At 30.9% G+C, this 20,759-nt stretch overlaps 1 protein-coding gene and 1 long non-coding RNA gene across 4 annotated transcripts in view; one reads left to right on the top strand and one right to left on the bottom strand.

The window, feature by feature from the left end:
* The window catches only part of LOC132944221 (open rectifier potassium channel protein 1), a 30,827-nt gene extending 20,590 nt beyond the window's left edge, over nt 1–10,237 (bottom strand). The window contains exon 1 of the mRNA XM_061013457.1: nt 9,656–10,237. Coding sequence (XP_060869440.1) covers nt 9,656–9,794 — 139 coding nt within the window. The 5' untranslated portion in view covers nt 9,795–10,237. The remainder of the gene's footprint in view (nt 1–9,655) is intronic.
* On the top strand, nt 10,229–19,839 carry LOC132944222 (uncharacterized). 3 transcript variants are annotated; one of them, XR_009664431.1, is made up of 6 exons: nt 10,229–10,353; nt 13,762–13,870; nt 14,011–14,217; nt 18,669–18,787; nt 18,868–19,328; nt 19,531–19,839. It is a non-coding gene; the product is annotated as an uncharacterized LOC132944222 (long non-coding RNA). The 3 variants fall into 3 exon arrangements; XR_009664429.1 differs by having other exon boundaries at nt 18,669–19,328; XR_009664430.1 differs by having other exon boundaries at nt 10,272–10,372; nt 18,669–19,328.
* The last annotated feature ends 920 nt before the right edge of the window (nt 19,840–20,759 follow it).

The following is a 20,759-nucleotide window of genomic DNA, read 5'->3' as shown; positions in this document are numbered from 1 at the left end:
AATTTTGAATTCATTTTTACAGATAAATATGTAAAATAATACTTTAATAAGACCTGTCTGTTGTCTCCTCCAAAAGCTTAGACTTTTGGAGACAATATTGTGTTGTTGAACAAAATTGTGTTGTAAACATGTAAATAAATAAATAATTATTATTATATCAATCTCAATCGAACCAATAATTATTTATAACATAAAATTATGATCATTGTATAATTTGTTGATGGCTTCGGATGTGTTGGACTGTTAGATCGCTGTTGCAAGATGTCGTTTTGGCGAAAAACTAGGCCCCCAGAAGTCCGAGAAACGAAACGTATCAACAGGTAGGTACGTGACATAATCATATTATTATTATTTAAAACGTTCGTATTTTTGAACGATTTACGGTGGTTGGTTGCAAAATGTCGTAGACAGAGTCGTCCTTGAACCGAATCCCTATAATATTACAGCAGACCGGCTACAATGATATATCATATTAAATTATTATCGTGTTGTGCGAACGACATTTTTTAATGGGATTTCGATATATCTCGCAAAAAAATTATAATAATTATAATCACATTCGCCTTTGTATTTCGGTTTTTTCTTTTTGCCGTAGTATAGGTGGTATTTACATTGTATTATTAAATATGCGCACCTAGCTAGTGTATACATAATACAATATATGGTAAATATATTATAATGTATATATACCCAGGCCCGCGGGTTGTGAAACCGAATTCATAAGGTTTTATATATCATGCTTTCCAATTCGTCCGTTACGATATAAATAAAAATTAAAAATTATAATTCGGGAAAAAACAATTTGCGTCACGCGGTATACATGGTATTATTACCTATGCAGTAAATTATAATATGCATACGCCACGCGGTAATAATCGCGAGACTTTACGGTTTGTTAGACGATTATCATTTTTTCACTCATTCGTGCGACGACCGGAGCCGACCGAATACCGGCGAACAAAACGCCCTTACAAGACAGACGACAAATGAATCGAATGCACCGCGTGTTTATCGTAATATTATTATATTTTGTGCGTTTTCGCAACAAGATAAAATCGAAATAGTAACATCAAATTAATTTTTTTAATTTTACGACGTGCGCGTACATATTAATTTAAAACCGAGAATTTGAATTAAAATACGATCGGCCGAAATGCGCTAATAGTTCGACTCCGACCTAATGAATAACGTCTATACAACAGTCGTGCCTTCGTAAAATTCGAACATTTATCGAACGAGCCAATATAATATATCGATAAAAACCTAACGAGTTATGAAACGGCGTTGAATTATTATGTGCGATGTATAATGTTATTATTTTAATATTTTACCTACTCGTGCCTATGTCATAGTTGTATTCTTAACAGGTTGACCGCCATGGGATTTTTTCAAGTTACTTAAGACCGATTTTGAGAATCTATTTGGGTTTACAAAAATATTACTAGGATTGACAATTGAGACCCCCCCCCCCCCCCCAACATTCGGGGTCTCACTGAAATCGATTTTCAGCAAGAGCTCGAGTCACAATAATCAGTATTTTCTAGTCGGATTTAAAATGTACAGTGTTGCCACTTTCTGATGGTATAACAGGCTTGCAGATATCATTATTAGTTTTCTTTTTATCTATTTTTGTTTAAATCGTCAAAACGGTTTCCAGGTAAACCTATGACAAATCCCCGTGGCGTACGGGAGTGAGAGTGAGAGCCCAAAAAGGGGTTCATGGCGGTCAACCTGTTAAGTAACTATCAAATTAATGAATGATATATTGACATATTAGAATAATACCTGCGCATACTCCAAGCATCTAATAATTAATTTTTTAATATTATAACTACCTATTACATGATACGAACTTTTTTTCATATCATTATTTTTATTTACAAGGTATATTAATTAATAATTATCTTTACGCAAACTCACACGTTATATTCGCGGGTACTGCGCAGTGAAATATCGCTGTTTTCACTAAAAATTGTATTTTATATACGAGTAGTAGAATTTGAAGATAACGGAATTGTTTTTAAATTCATATTCCATAATACTTTGTTACACATTTCTTCTACTCATATATTATATCTGTAGGTATTCTGAAGTATTTCAACCGGCTAGTCTTTTCGAAATGTTCGCATTTTTCTTATCTTAATTAAGGTATTTTTAATTAATAAGTGAAAATATAACTTAAAGAAAAAAAACAAATTTACAATTACGATACATGGTAATATTTGTTATACTTATACTATCTTAATATTATGTAATACAACGAAATTTATAAATCAAATGCGCGCGCACAGTAATTATGATGATAATAATAATTTAAATAATGTGCTTCGACGAAACGTATCGTTTTACAATAAATAATAATAAAATATTAATGATAAATGTTTAGTGCGCTGTGCGTATCTATATAATATTATATCTTTGAAACCATCGTTTATAAATTTCCTGTAAATCAGTTATCACTTTTCGATATATTATGTACACTATATTATAATGAATATATAAATGTATTATAAATTACGGTGTTAGACTTGGACTCCGAGACTCGTCCAACATAATATTGTACAATGATGAATATGAATAAACGTAAATGATAAATAGTAGTATAATGTATAAAAAAAAAATAATAACTGATAAATATATATTATAATATTGTGTTATCATAAGCGTTTGTGTAACAAAATTGATATTTGAATAATATATTATTATGGTGAAAGCCCATATGTATACCTAAAAAATAATAATAATAATAATAATGATTACACATTTGCACACCATGTGTGAATGTGTGATTATAGCATTATGCCAGTAGGCAGTAGGCACACAATTGTTTGATCTATTGTTCGTATACACCTATATACATTATATTATAATATATTGATTTCAGATTTGATAATTTCAATATTGTTGTAAAAATGCCTTAACCTATAATATTCATCAAAATGCCTGATAAGTAGCAAATATTTGACCTAACTTATACATTGCTATGCAGCTTCAATGACTAGCTCCATCTATAATCTACAGTTATTATATATGTACATACTGCTATTACTTTCTAAATCCTTTATTTTTATTTTTTAAATTGAAGTACCTATTTAAATAGGTAACAATGTATTTTTCCAAAAATGTTATAATAATGTTTTTTTTAGATTTTTAATTTGGTTTTTAAATAAATATAATATAATAGGGGTTTGTTTAAAAATTTTAGTTTTGTAAACACTTTTAGTGTTAAAAATACTTTAAAAGTTCAAACTTTACTTTTTTCAAAACCACAAAAATGTTTATAAGTTAAAAATTACTCATCAGCCATTAATCATCGTATTGTACAGGGTGTAACAGAAAAAACTGACTAATGCAATAACTTTTGTTATAATCAATATTTTAAAAAAATTTTCTTTTATATAAATTATAAACAATTATTGCGCTATATTTATTTCTATTTCTTGAAACTGAAAATAACATATTCAAATTTTTTCGGAAAATTTCAAAATAGCCAATTTGTAAATCTGGTTATAAGTACAATTGTTATGGTAAAAACATTTAGCTAAGTCAAGTAGCTTATTTTTTGAATTTTATGAAATATCAATATTTTACGTAGGTAAAGGTGATTTACATTTGAAAAAAAAAGAAGTTTCCATTGACACTTCTTACATGGTATAAATATCGAAATATTTGGAATGATTGAAATCTTTAAGTACTTACCTATTATACGCCATAATAATTTCTAAAATCAGAATTTTGATCAAATGCATTGTTTACATATACAATGGGAGATGAATATGATTTGTGAAACACACTGTATATACTAAGCATAAATGTATATAGGTGGTTCTTCAACGGTCAACATTTCAACACGAATAATATTATAATCATTATGACATTGTATATTGTAATAAACTATATAGTATATTATAGTATATAGATATATCGTTACTATTATTATCAATTTAAAGTCCAAATTTCCGTGTACGAATATGCTGTAATGATAGTGTACCGAACGCTAGCGCTGATGGAGGACGGTCGAAGGGTTAGACACGCAATTTATAGAAAAATTCTGTCTTTGCGTCTTGCGTAATAATATATATATATCGTTATAAAAGCATAATATAATATTATAATATTTACATAATGTAAATATAATGTAGGTATATATATATATATACCTACATAATAATTTACGTATAAATGACGATTATGAAATATTTACCATGTTATGTACTTATGCAGTTTTGTAGAAACGAGTGTGTTTGAAAATCGTAATTCATCATTTTGTAGTTAGATTATAATATAGTTATGATTATAATTATGATTATGCGATTACTATTACTTTAGGTGAACGGTAGGTACTTATAAAATTAGTTCAAAAAACATAATTCTCACTCAAAAACATATAGACTTTCATTTATTTTTACGATATATTATTATGACTGAGCCATCGTATTTCTTCTAATTCGTTATTGATTTCTTGTACATCGCGATCGTCATTTAAATTGAGTTTGATGACGGTGTATTTACGACCGAACAATAAACATTTATTTTTTTTTTTAAACTTGTTTAGCGTTTATATTACACCCGAATGATAATACTGATAAGTAATAATAATAATACTAAAAATACTATCGTGGCAATAATAATGCTTAATACGTCGGACAAATTTGTGTCTTAAAATTTGTTTACGATAAAATAAACTATATAACGCAAGTCGACATTCGACAAACAAACGTGACACTCGACGTCTTAATAGGTTTAATAATTTATTACAAGTGAGCCGGAATATTGCATATAAAATTTACGTTACCAGATCCATGGTAGTTGGTAACAACTAAAAATGATCTAGTCACAAATCTTCACCACCACTGTAATAGAACACTATCCATAGGTACCAATTGTTGTATAGTATTTATTAATAAGCGGTCACTCGTCAACGTGAAAAAGGTTTGAGATCCGTTTAATAATAAATAAGATTTTCTAAATTTTTGCAAATTTACAACGCATCTGGTTCACGCGAGTGAATGTAATCTATATGGCCGTATCTAAAACAGTTTTAACGGTTGCACCCAAAACCCACACACTTGTGATTTCGACTCCAAAAAGGTCGACAGATAAAAACCGCACACTGCACTCAGTGTGGGTAACCGCATACCAGAGGTACCTAACTATTATAGATAATTAAAATTATATTATTAGCTGACAGTAAATTTCTTTTATATATTTTTATTTAAATGAATATATAAGTAACAAATTACATATCAATTTGTAAGTAATTGTGTGGTTTTAACTTACTAAATGTGTCAAGTTTTACTTACTTACTTACTTACTAAAAACCTTAACCTACTGTGCGGTTTTGTCCTGTGTTCTATCTAAAGTGTGTGGTTTTGGGATTCAATGGTTTTAACACACTGCGTATTGTAATATTTTTAAATTGACTACCTAGGTGTATTTATATTTCTAATTGCATATTATTATATTATTGGTTTTTTATTATTATTATTCCATTTTGGTCTTTCCTCTTACCACTCATCGTGTATTTTTGATTTGGAATTTTCAAACAGTATTTCGGAATTTTCTATTTTTATTTGATACAAATTTGAAATACAAATTAGATGATCTGCTATTTTTTAATATATTTTTACGTTATCATCTATAATATATAGATCATATTATGTATAGTATTATTTGTAACCATATTTAGAAATTCGGGAACGACGTACATGTATGAGAATGACTGTCACTTGACAACTGTCCTCAAGACCTTATGTCACGGTGTCCATCTATATTTTTTTAAAACTGCAGTTCATCATGTAATATTAAAATTTAGCGAGTCTATTGTATTTCTGTGTAATCACTGCCCCATACAGGGTGATTATTTTAACAAGAAAACACATTATTACGAAGCGTATTTATATTTTTGATAAATTGTTTTTTTATTTTATTACAAAAAAATATTTTTTACTATTTTTATAGTTTTAATTTTTTATTCATTTAAATGACAACGTGTATTTGTAATCCGAAGGACTATATGTTTTTAATAATTTATCTGTCTAAAATTGGAATTTTTTATGAGTATTGATTGCTAGTTATAACTTATACAAATTTAGATTTTATATGATGATTGACTCAGATCTATCCTGTGCCACTTTGCTCCACTCATCTAGAAGCTTAAATAAATATTTAATATAATATATAACTAATACTTATAACTATGTGAGTCATAACTAATATTGTTTTAACTACCTACTCTAGTAGTTGTTCAAAATTTGATTTTAAACATTAAAATTATCTAAAGAATATTTTACTTCAGAATATGAAATAAAAAATATCGTTTTCGTTTAAATAAATGAAAAATTTAAGAATAGAATTTTTTTCAAAAATATTCTATTGTTATATTACTTTGATAGTTATGTTAATATATATTTAAAAAACACTTTAATAGGTGCTTGTCGGACACTGAGTGTTAACTGATAAAGAAATCACCCAGTATACAACACACACAGTAATAATTAATATTTTATATCCATATATAAGACATTAAGACGTGGGGACATACGCTGCACTGAGTTGTGCGCTTGTGCGCGTACCTAATTGACTTGATTTCCACTCGTCACCATCGTACAATATAATATAAATACGTGTATATAATGTACATATCGTATCGTTGAGACATGAAAACTTGTCGTTTGCAAACGAGTTTTGCCCGCCAAATATAATAATAATAATCGTGCCCGTCGTTTGCCATTTTAACTGGATTTATCAAAAACATTAAAAAATGTGAGTAGACACATTATTAATACGCCGCAATAATAATGAATTGGTCTAATGGCTATCATTATCTTCGTACTACAAATAGGTGTATACCAATTTTACGTGCTTATGTTATTTACCAATTTGCAATATTTACATGTAACGTTAATAACACATCATAATATATAGGTAGGTAAGTGAGCACGATAATGTCTACTTATTATTCTAAATCTACATTAGAGGTACTATCTACATCCTACTTACTTGAATTAAAAATTGAACTGCAGTGATGTTCCTATAATTTTGTACTGCAACCGATTTTAGTGTGTAAACGATAAAAATATTTATTTAAACGTACGAGTACTTACATATTTAGGATATAATATCTATAAAAGTTGAATTGATGTAGGTACATCGTTATAGAATATAATGTAATACAATAAATAATAACAATATTATTTTTGTCTGGTCACAAATGTGCATTGACGTACCTATATCATATTATAATTAGTCGTTTATTATTTTCTAGCATATCCAAAACAAATTATGCATCAGGTTTTCAGGAGGAAAAACCATAGTGGATACCGACAGGAAAACGAGTCCGTCTTGCTGGAATTTACCAATATTATAAATGCGAACATGTGGAGTGAATCAATAGGTTACAGGTTATACACGCATGATATTTTTCTGCAAATTGTCGTGTCGTTACACTTGCGACAACAAATTGTAAATTGGGTTTTTGGGAGAAAAACAATAGCATGTAGCAACAGGAAAACGAGTCCGTCTTGATGAAATTTACCAATATTATAAATACGAACATGTGGCGCGAATCAACAGGTTACAGGTTATACATGCATAATATTTTTCCGCAAATGTTCGTATCGTCACACTTGCGACTAGGCTTACCCGTCGGTTATATGAATAAATATATTGATCGGATATCATACTAATAATATAATAATTTAAACACGAGAGGCCCTCTGAAAATCGGCAAGGCGTGCAGTGGCATCATTTTAGTTTTTGAGAGGGGGAGCAATTTATTTATTTCAAATTTTATTAAATATTTCACCTAGCGGATTACTTCGAAGGAGTTGGATTTATTCAAGGGTAAGATTTAATTTAAAAAAGGTCTTTTTTCGAACATTTTAAGAATTTTTTGAAAAAAGTCAAGATTTTTTATTTTATTTGCAATATTAAATAGCGGTTGCAGCTATAGTTTAAATTCACCTATATTTTTATGAATTCTATTAAAATTGATTTTTTTATCATTTTAACTTATAATAGTGATTAAACTGTTTTTAACGTCGATTAATTATTAGACGTTATTTTTGTTGTGACTTGTGGTATAATTACCATATCTAATGATTTTCACCTACAAAACTCCACACTTTAGAGTCTTTTTACAAAAATTAATACCTACGTGGTAAGATCGAAAAAAGAAATATTTTTTTAAATCATAATTATTTATTTTATTATAAATATGTGGTGACTTCTCTATATGAGTATATCAAAACTGCCTTTTTCAGGACTCATTATTAGTGCTGATTACATAGTTACATGTCAGGTGTTATTTACTAGGTAGAGTTATTTTTATTAAAAGAAAATAAATAAAAAGTGCATGGAAAAGGTTAGTTAATAATTTGTGCGTAGAATAACTGCAATGTATATTACTTAAAAAATTGTACAGTTAACAACTTTAATAATAAATGTTAAGTTTTACAACTTGAGATACAAATTAAATTTCAATACAGCTTACTAGATGGTCTACGTCAGAGTATAGTATATTGTTAATTGTAAATTTGTAACTTGTAATATTATATTATACGTAATCGTATACAAACACGATCGTGGAGGAATTGGAATATGTTCAATGATGTTTATAGATATTTATTATTATTTTTAAGTTCTGCAAACTAAACTCACACTGCGATCAGGTATAGAAACTTACATACGCAAATGTTATCATAATTTATCAATATATAATCACTAATCAGCATTTATAACAACATTACAGGCACCTATTACGATTTTTCTAATGGGATTCAGTTATCGTTGTAAAACCGGAGAGGTTAATAATGTGCAGTTATTGAAAACACACTGTGCTGCACTTTACGGTTAAACATCACTCATAAATTTGATAATCTCAACGTTTCGATAAACCTCTCCGGTCGTATAACAGGTATACATACCTGCTGTGAGACTCTCCGATTTAAATCCAAGTTTTAGAAAAAGTTACGATCTACACCTCACCGCCAGAAATTAATTGTACAGACAGATTGCTGCAATATCAACTATACATATCGCATAAACGGGCGATTATAAACTCGGCCTCTATATTTGTCAGGTAAAAATTATTGATACATTATAAACTCGGGTGCAATAAAAAAAAAGGGGCCTGAACTTTTCATATCTAATTTGGTATTATACCTTATTATATTTTTAAAGGTTTCATTTGTCTATTTGGCATTACTCAGAAGACCAGAACCTAGAGGACACCACGAGGAGGTGGTTCTCATCTTATGCTTCGAAAACAATTGCATTTAATCGACGATCATTGATACGGTTCTGTAAACAACACTGAAAAATCGTTTCTAAATGACAAAACATGAATGAATTGATTTGTCTTAATGTTAAATTATATTTTACCAACAATTTTCGACGATAAGATATATCCCGATATATAAGTACGTTATTTATTATCCTCAAATTAAATCGTGTTTATTTTATTTTATCGGTTAAAATTATCGACTTACCGGGCTTACAATCGACCTTTTTTATAACCGGCAATTGCCGGGCCGAGTTTCAAACAAAAAAAGTAATCGAGGGCCGAGTTTGCATCGGCCGCTCATAACTATTTCATCAGGTCCATCAAGTCGCGCGTACACCCTAAACAGTATAATATTCACGTGCGTCTCACCTTTGAGTTCGAGTCGTTCGATAATGTCCAAGGAGTGCTGAAACTCCTCTTCCTTGCGCTCGATCCGGTAGAACACGAACGCACCCAGGCACAGATAGCCCACGAACACGATGAATCCGACGAACCATCTGCCGATCATTTTATTGCTTGCTGGTCCGACCAGATCATCGCCCCCGAAACTAACGCAGTTTGTGATTTACACAACGCCGAGGAGCGCGTCGATGCGACCCCGGAGGATATCAAGATCCTGCGGAAGGTAGGTGTATGGAAAATCACACCGATAATAGTTATTATTGTTATAACGATAGAGGTATAGGACGGTGATAGTTGCGACGGTAAGAATAAAGAGTCGAAAACGAAATAATAATAATAACAATAAATAATAAAATTAAAAAAATTAAAAAAATTAAAAAATTAAAAAACGATAAGGTAAACCGCGGAACGGAACTTAAATCAATCTCATTTATTATTATGTCGTTATAGCCGGCGAACGGATGGACTGCTGCAGACGCGCACTTGTCGTTCCGCTGGTAATGTCGGCCGGCAGTCGTGTGTCGACGACGACGACAACAACTACAGCAACAGCAACAGCAGCAGCTTTGGCACGTATCGTATAATATTGTTTTGTGCAGTGCGGACGATGCGTCGGCGGACGATGAGGCGTGGCGGCGGCTTCGGCGGCGGAGATAAGGAGAACAGTAATACACAGCAATAATAGTAATAATATAATATTTAGTGATTGGAAGAGGAAAGAGAAACGAAAACTCGTCTTAATCGGCCTGTAGATAAAAAGGTGACATAATAACGCGTATTGGCGTATTATGTAGACCGCGCGATCCCACATGTACATAATATTAAATATATAAAAAAAAATATGAACTTGCTCTTCTCTAAGTACATAATATTACTGATTATGAACTACATATATAATACCATATCGTATATAGTTAATGTTGTGATAATAATATCATATCATATCATATTATAGGTACGTCAAAACCGCGAGATTGTGTAGAATCGAACTACTTGTTCTGTAGAGCGCGTGCGCTTCTCTGTTACAACAGTACATCAACAGGTTTCGTTTATTAAATAATATAATATAATAATTATTACTGTTCTCATAATATTTGTACTTGAAGTGTACACGTGAAATTCGTACGACGATGGCGACTGGCCAGTGAGCATCTCAAAATAATATAACAAGTTCGCTTTTTTCCGAAATCTACCTACCTACTAACTCTTCAAGTTCGTTAAATAACATTTTTATTTCTCTTAGGTTAAACATATATTATTTCATTCTTTTGTTTAATTTCCGACAATGTTCTAATTAATATTATAGTAAAAAGCTATGGTACAATAAAACTTATTAAAACATCACTTGATAAATAATCTTAGTCCCATTTCTGACTTATATAAATAGGTAGTTATAATATGTGTGCGCTAAGCCATTGGTATCATATTATGCTATACCACCCGATCGCGAAGTTAAAATATACGTACCTACCTAATATAAATTGTCGTTGTTCGTTTAATATGATAATAATAATAGGTACTATATATTATGTAATAACAATGTATAAGGCAGAGTCAGAAGCGGATTTATGATGATTAATAATTAATTACTGTTATATATAACTCTCAAATTTTAATAAAATGTACACTTATAGTTTTTTTAAAACTAAAACATTAACCCGATAAGCACATGTTTTTCTTTTGATGTTCGGATCGGGAGGGGGGGATCACACCTTTGTCCCGCCCATTCTTAACCACCACTGGGCAGAGACGTGTCGCATAATACTGGCTACTGCCAATGGTCCGCGATAGGTCATATTATATTAAATATAATAATATAATATAGATAGCTGATGACTGCCAGCCATTTATTCGGAAATAAATCGGGGAAGAAAAATTCGATACAGGTCGTTACGTTTTGTTGGCATACTGCACAATATATGTAATTTTTTTAACGCTCGATAGGTACACTCCAATTTCTTCCTTGAAAATCTTCTATGAGACATAGGTACGTGTACCTATAATATAATAACACTACGTTTCGTGCAATGCGGACTGCTTATGGGTACATCGCGGAAATATATCGTGTAAATCAAGCGGTGAAGTACACGTTTCGCGTGCATCCACGATCGTGAAGGTCCGGGAAAGGGGCGATCCACGGACGACGGGTTTTTTTTTTGTTTCATTTTCGAAAATATATTATAATATTAGAAGGGCTTTATATCGCCGCCGCCGCGGTCGTTGCCAGATAGGTATATTATGATTGTATGCCCATCTCGTGCGGATGAGTTGTTATCTTTATTCTCGACGAATAAAGACCTTTCGATCATCGTCGCCTTGACTTGTCGCCCAGTTTATAATTTTGTCTATAATTTTACTAGTCGTGACCGCTCTCTCCATATATCGCACGTTCGTGTCCGGAGCCGGATATTCGTGCCGACAATGTCGGTACAAATATATTATATTATTATATCGTATAAAATAATAATTATATTACCGTGTCGGACACTCTATACGTTTAATATGTTAAAGTGAGTCGTTTACTCATATCATTGTTATATTATATTATATAAATATTAGTTTACCTTATATTGAGCGAGACGAAACAAACAGAGATAATGTGTATACGTGCCACCTGTTGTATAATGACGATTGACAACAATAATATTATTTTAAATACTAAATTATATTGTAATATTATATTATTATTAATCACTTGAACATTTGGTACGACCCTCGGGGCCAGTCATTCAGATGACCTATACATCACGCGTACAAATCGCTCATACGTCAAATCGATTTTCGTAACATATTTAAACTCCCTGAAAATCAACGTAGTAATATCCTGTAAAATATTACAAAATAATACACTAAATTATACTGCAAAAGACTGCTTAATATATTTTGGAAAATCGTTCCCCTTTTGAAACTTTCCACGCCGATCGTTTAAGTTCCGCGGGACCCGTCCGTCGGTATTATGTACCTACGCAATACGCATTGTGTTACAGATGTTCACTGTACAATTCGAAGTAGGTACCTATAGAATTGGGATATAGTATAATATTATGTATATCTCGATGACAAGGGCTTTTTTCCATCGAAACGCGTAGTGCGTTAGGTAAAATATTTTTAATTTATAATTTTATAGTACCTAAGTAACCGCAGATAAACGAGATCAACACACCGTTCTAATCGAACATTACAATAATACGAGTTCCAATTAAAACGTTTATTAATAATATTGTAACGATGATATGCTTAATAGCCCAAATCGTTTTAATATTATAATATTATATACTAATTAGACGAGAGATTGTCCGTACTGCAGGTTATATATTATTATAAATGTATAGTACGCAACTATATAATATTATTCTGATGTAATTTTCGTAATCGGTCAGGTCAACGTCTTCAAATGTGCCGATGCGTGCTGGTCGAAGGGTGGAATAGAAAACTGATATTTTTACACATATCTACATGACTTAAATCAAATAATAGCGTAAGTTCTAAATATACAATCTTACGGTTTGGCGGCGAACACAATTGTGTAATATTATTCCGACAAATAATCACGCGACGTTCCGGAGAGTCTATTTCGAGTACGTACGTGTTCTCAAGTTCAAAAAATAGAGGTGGGCTTGGGGGGCTTTAACCCTGAATCAATATACGAACAATAAACTATATTAATTAATATGTAAATATTAATTAATGTAATATATAAATACATATTTATTTCAACTGACTTTCACCTACAATGCTATATTACTATAATGATTTTAAAAGAATCAGTGGACTCGAGTCAGGTCCATTTACCTAAATGTTTCATATTATTTATTCCGCTGACATTTTTTGTTAAATATATTATGATAATGATTAAACTATAGTGTCGTTATGAATATGTCTCTCGCTCCTTGACTAATGATAAATGCACGTTTATAATATTTATATTATACAGTGTGATTAAGGTTAATAACGGTTATGGAACATTGAATCAAAGAATTTTAAACTGATGAATCAGACTGTATAATACACTGCCCTCGAGAGTCTAGACTATCTAACATGTGAAAATAATGTTTATTGTTTATTGTCAATAGGTACGAGCAAGGCCCAAAGTTCAGTAAATATAAATTAGTACAATACAAATTGACACAAATAACAGGACAACATTTATTCAATAAAACTGATTTATCAGAACCAGGTCTTGTAAGTATGCATTTGCATTTGCATATCAATCTTATTCAGTAATATTTAATACTTGATGAGTGATGACGTAGAAATCCATTTCAAGGTACTGTGGTTAAGTATTTGAAGTTTTATTTTGCATATTTTTTTTGAACCGTTAGCTTAAAACAAGAAGGAGAGTGATTGTTTGCTTGGCGTATAACTGCATCAGTGGGTCAATTATTGGATTATTGCGACCGTGTTTAGTAACATAGTAACATGGCTAGACATAGCAAACGGAGAAATAGAGCTGGCTGGCGGGTCACGGAGCTCTGAAATTGATAAGGAGAACAAGTGTTGAAGCATCAGCCACTGAACCACGCCATATAGTAAGTCTTTGAAGAAACTTTAAGTTGATATCAATAACTCTATAATTGTTCTTATATAGTTAAATAATATTATACGTGACTCGCGTGCAATCCTGCAGTTGCACCGAATTATAAATTTATAACTCGCGGTGGCATACGAGCCGCGTGCAGGTTGGCCCCTTATTGTTGCTATAATAATCATTATAGCATCACGTAACATAATATAACGATGACTGCGATGTTTAAACGTGTCTAAAATATCATCTAATGTGCGACACTCTACACCTGCAATACGGCTGCATATATTACTATTGTAAAGGGTCGACGTGCTCGGTCGGTCGGGCAAGTATGACGGCAGATATTATGATAATATCATATTATTATCATTATTACGATGGCGTGAAAACGAAACCAGTCGGGAAAAAAATCTGCCGGCACACGCGCGCCCCGCCGGTCGTACGACTATAATATTATATTATATTATGCCTAGTGTGACTCTCGGCGGATGCAGAGAAGCGGCCCACTCTTTCCGGGACGGCGAAACAGGACGAAACGAATAGAATTAAACTCGGAATCAGAAAAACAAAACCACAGTTGTACGTGCGTACGACACAATGTACAGGGTGATTTACCAAGCATGCTCACGCCCCTCCCCCCTTTTTCTTTTTCGATAAAGTGCAGTTATATTCGAAATTTTTTAGAATTTTAAATATAATATTGGTATACTTGCCTATTTATATACCATAATGTTTTCAAATTATTGAGATTTGGCGCACTAGGTACTCAGGGAGTATCAAACTTCTGTTTTTTGAATGACAAACTCTCTTCATTCTACTGTAAATTATTCGGTGGATAACATTTCTGAACTTTTCTACAGTCACGTATCAAAATCAAAATTAAAACGAGTTATTTAACTTTGTGTATTAAGGATAATATAGGGTCATGGTAGGTAATGAGTTTGAAACGTATGGGGTTATGGTATTTTTTCAACATTTTTTATAATAACTATAAATAATTTATATTAATCTATCAATATTTATAATTTATAAAATGGTCTAATACCAGGCTGCATGAAAATTTAACTAATTTAATGGTTCAATACAATTTAATGGACCAATCATGGGCCACTTAATCATGTTTAAGGCACTATTGATTCAATAAATGTTTAGTAATTGTTCGTGCAACCCGGCATAAGCATAATAAGTATTATATATCTAATCAGTGGCGCAACCAGGGGGGTGGACTCCGGGTCTGGACCCCCTCCCCCCTTGGCACGTATAATAAAAAATTAATTTCATTTTCTCAATAAACTTGAATAAAAATTAAATTTATAAATATAAATTGATTTTTCGACTACATCAATTAAGTAGTGTTGTGGCTACACTGCTACAGTGCAATAACCAATAATTTAATACTATCATGTTTACATGTTATCTGTGACCTTAATAATTATTATCATGACCATGGTTCTAGACATAGAGTAAACTATGGTTCTTGATATCTGATTTATCAACCAGGTTACATGGATTAGCGGTTCTTAACATACACCGAGAAGTTCCAGTTACAGAAGATGAAGTAATTGAAGTATTAGCTTCAATAAATCACCGCTTAGATTTTTCATTGTAAAATTATGTCTTAAGAGGACGCTACCCATACATGCATGGGTAGCATCCTCTTAATTAGTTTAGTACTTATTTAATATTTAAAATAATAATAAAATTTAAAAAATGTATTGTTAATAAAAACATAAGAATATTGTTTATAAAAATTAAGATGGTTTATTTTGTCAGACCCCCCCCCCATGAAAAATTCCTGGTTGCGCCACTGTATCTAATGTTACATATATTTTATGTTTTTATAAACCATTTTTTAGGACGTGTGTGAAGTTGGCCCACTCAGATAATAGGATTTACTTCATAGTAGCAACAATATTTCGCAAATAATTTGCAAGAATTTGCAAGCACATTTTTAGAATTTTCAAGTAACTGGTTTTGGGGTTATTCAAGGGTTATTTATAACAGTAACATGTTAAATAACTGAAAAACTACTTGTTCAAATTATGAATTAACTACATCAACATTTTCAAAAAAATGATTCACTAAATAATTAACATTTAAAAAGGTAGGCTCTCATTTTAAAACAGACATTTTGTACCGCTACAGGACACTCCTTAAGTAGTAAAAAAATCTCAATAATTGTAAAGTATATTTAAAAGTGCCAAAAGTCAGAATTTGAATAAAGTATTATTAAATGAAAAAAAATGGGGGTGAGCATGATTGGTGAATATATTGATATTTATACACTTGTATATACAGCGTGTATTGTTTAGGCATGCGGTCCGCGTTTCATGTACAAATTTTGATTTTTTGAACCTTAAGTCTGGATTTTTTACCGCATATTTATTTTAATGACTGTCCCGTAGGCGTTTTCTGTATATATTCAAATCTTTTTTTTTAAACTTGATATCTATGACTCAGTCTAATATGATTATTTCATGTTTACTACCCATTATAAGCACAATAATAAATTAGGAAAATAGTTCAAAATACACATTATCGAGATATATGGAATAATTCGTTCTCGATACATCAATATTGTCAATAAAGTCTTACTCAAGACATTTAATAAACAAACTTGAAAGTGTGTACGTAATATACATAGAAATTAAAAGAATTTATTTAACCATTAAAATTGGTCGAGCGTAATTGAACGATATACGTGTATTTCAATTTTCAACATAATACAATATTATTGTATTACATTTACGGCGTGTTCAGATTGTGTGCACTCTCTGTGTGTCTTAAACCCTTCGGTTCCCCTCGAGTCAGACGTGTAAATAATTCAGACAACATTTTGAGTATGCGAGAAACGCTGGAGGGTTGTGACATCAATGACACTATAATTATTGTATTATATTATTATTCAGAAAAATAAAGCTAACGCGTCTTAAAATTATTATTATTCATCCACGTTGATGAATATTATAGAATTCCATAAATGATTAATCATTATCCCAGAGCATAAGTTTAAGTATAATAGGCAGCTTTTTTAAACCTATTTCGTACGGAATATCTAAAACAAAAAGTAGTACAAAATAGAGCGTTTACGATGAATAAACAAATAAACGAATAGAGATAAAAAAAAATAGTAAGTAATGTAATTAAGGGGAAGTCTGATATCGGAACACGTGTATAATAGTCGACCTCATATTGGCTAAAAAATTAATACAACGAAATAGAACATAATATCAATCATAAATATTTATATAGTAACTCAAATATAAGAACGACAAACACATGTGTAGGCTTCATTGAAAATATTATATGTTGTACGCAGAAATAAGTCAGATTGCGATAGATTATTATAGTAATCGATTCATTATTTAAACGGAATCATAAAAAGCACGAGAAATTGTTAAAATATTTAGTTTAGTTTCAAACATTTGAACATTTTTTACAGTTTTATGTTGAAATTAAAATGTTGAAAATGTAATGTTTTCTTTGGTTAAAGAATCCTTTTGTTTTTTTTCATATGTTCTGATGCTAAAACTGCTAATTTTATTGTTCTGGTAAAACAAAACCGTGCGACACATGAACATATTATTATGATAATGACATCGAAAGACTGATTACTAATAAGTAATTACTATTTATATAAATGTACTTGTTTAAATTTTAGTTTTTCTTAAGGCTTTTGTAATTGCCTATACCAAACCCCTTAAAACCGATGTGGCATTACCGATGTGGTTTTCATTATTATTTCTTCATTTTTTAAACAATAAATATTCCATACAGTAAACCCAGCTCCGTTCAAAATTGTCATAAGATACAATTATTAAGATCATAGGTACTTATCTCACATTTACTTAACTTTTGTCACGATTACTTTAATATTATTAAATTCATATAATATTATACTTGATTATGCAATCAAATCGTCAAATGCGATTAAACGAGTTCTGGGCGATGAAATTCATTTTACAAATCTCAAAAATCTAAATAAATCGTTTGAAAATTGTAAAATTTCAAAAACGCAAATCAGATAAAATATTATATCAGTATATCATGACTTTGACGAGTTTCATAAAATTAAAAAACAAACCAATACAAATCTTATATGAGCACAATAAATTGATTTAACTTTTAACTCAAGCAAATTATACAATAGATTGTATAATAAGTATCACTTAGTTAAAAACAACAGCTACACAATAATGTCGAAGTTGCATTTTACTGACCTATATTATCTACTGCAGTGCGATAATATTAAAATTTTTCAGCAAATAAATATTCAATTAGTAAATGTTGCGATACGTGATAAAATAAAACTATTTTTTTTTTATGTCCGTATGCATAATCATTTTATGTGTCACATAAGACACGTCGAACTATGTCTTATGTGACATATAAATTGACTATGCATACGAACATTAGTTTCTATAATCCCCGCATCATTATAATATATTTTTTCAGATTTTGCGGTTTTTAACAGACTTTTTCGACGCAAGCACAAATAAAGGTTTTGGTTATACTTTCTGGACCGTAGTTAGGGGGAAACATTGGGCGTTGCCCAGAAAACCTGTTTTTGAGGGGTGGCTATTTTTTATTCGTTTAATTTTGAACTCTTTTATACATATTACACAGAGTATATAATATTATAATATTATAACAGATTCCTGAAGGAACATGCAGGGATTCGTGCTGGTAGATGCGATTTTCTGGCAGTCGGTCGTCAAGAGAGTGACCAAAACGATAGTATTATTGGCACGTCATCGGAGAGCATATTATAAAACTACTATTATTATATAATCAAAAATTCGTCAAGTGCGAGACTTCAGGAATACGCGAGGATGCAATGCTTCGATGGGATTTACTTGAAACCGTCAACAATACTGCGAGTAGTGATGAGTACATAAAATACGCTGTACAATATTACATAAGTCGTCGTTCTATAATATCAATAAACTGTTGAAAATTTCGAGCAGTTCGAAAATGGACCGTGGAAACATTTTGATACGATGATGTGTCATCGTAGATAGATTAATATTCTGTTACCACGAACACCTTTTCGAGGAAAAGACATTTGAAAAAATATGGACAAGTCAAATACTTTGGCTCTTCGCAGTGATATAGGTACTGATATCGGTATGAATACGATCTTGGAAAACAAATTTTTTTGTACACAATACATAATATGTTACTATCACAATCAATATTTTAATACTTATTTTATACTACAAAATACAATTTACATAAGTAGATATGCAAAAACATGCGCACATTTATAATTATTTTTATTACACATAATTGTTCATAAAAGTTTAATATTTTTCAGACCGGAACTGCCGATGGAGTTGCCGCGGACGATAATATTAAAATGTTATTCCGTTTTATTTGTTTCATCAGAACAGCGATTACCAAAAATATATTATAATACATAATATTATAATATGATTCAATTTTATCCGATAAAATATCAAATACTTAGGTACTCTTTTATTATATCAGTTCTATATAGATACGCGTTTTACAGCCAATATAATAATATGAACCCAATTATCCTGTTGACGATTCTTTTAGAGGTTGTTTGTAATATTATCAAAATATTTTTTATATCAGTTGATTCTCTCGACCGGAGATAGTCATCGAAACACCGGTGTAGGTCACACGTTAAACATATTATCACTAACTACGAAGAAGAGGTCTACATAGGTAGGTATATGTATATTATATTAATTAAGCTAGGTCAACACGCGATAAACAAGTGCATTTACTATCGGTACGTTATGGAATTATTATTTTATTTTTTTATTGAAATCGTATTTCGTACGCGTGCGCGTATTCAAAAACAACCGCGAATTTCACGCGGCCCAGTCGATCACGTAAGTGTCTTTATAATATTATTATTATTATTATTACAATAAAATATTTATCGTAGATCTTTCACGATGTCTGTGCGCATTTCTTCTTCTTCTTATTATTATTATTATTATTATTGTCATGCATGTTTACGTGCACAATTTGCCGAACGATCCGTTACGCGTGTTTATAATAGGTATATTATATTGCGTAAAGTCTGTTTTGCTGTTCAGTTTTTTTTTTTTTGGCTTTGTACACGACTTGCATGATAGGTTTAATATATCTACTATACGTGCGCATCTCGTTTTTTTGATACTCATGGGAAGGGTCACTACTCACTGGATAAAGATGAAAATGTTACTTCAGTTACTTGTACTTATTTAATCGTAACCAACAGCGGAGAAATGATTTTGTCAAGGCGGGAGAATATGGCTGATTTTTTAACATGCTGCACTATTTGATTATTAAAAATATAATTTAGAGTTATCAGATCTTCAACATTGAGAAAGTGCAGGTCATGGAGGATCCATCCCCCTCATAACCTCCCCTCCGCTTAACCGCTACTGATCAAAATGGTGTGTTATGTTAAAAGATCATCGATTTGTGTTTGTATAATATATGTACCACGTGATGAAATAATTATAGGAAACAAAAACTCGAATAAATAAATAATACTATTTCAAATGAAAATGATATATTTTTAAT

This window comes from Metopolophium dirhodum, chromosome 5 (genome assembly GCF_019925205.1).
Source record: "Metopolophium dirhodum isolate CAU chromosome 5, ASM1992520v1, whole genome shotgun sequence".
In the NCBI taxonomy this organism is placed as follows: domain Eukaryota; kingdom Metazoa; phylum Arthropoda; class Insecta; order Hemiptera; family Aphididae; genus Metopolophium; species Metopolophium dirhodum.
This window is presented reverse-complemented; position numbering and strand designations above follow the sequence as displayed.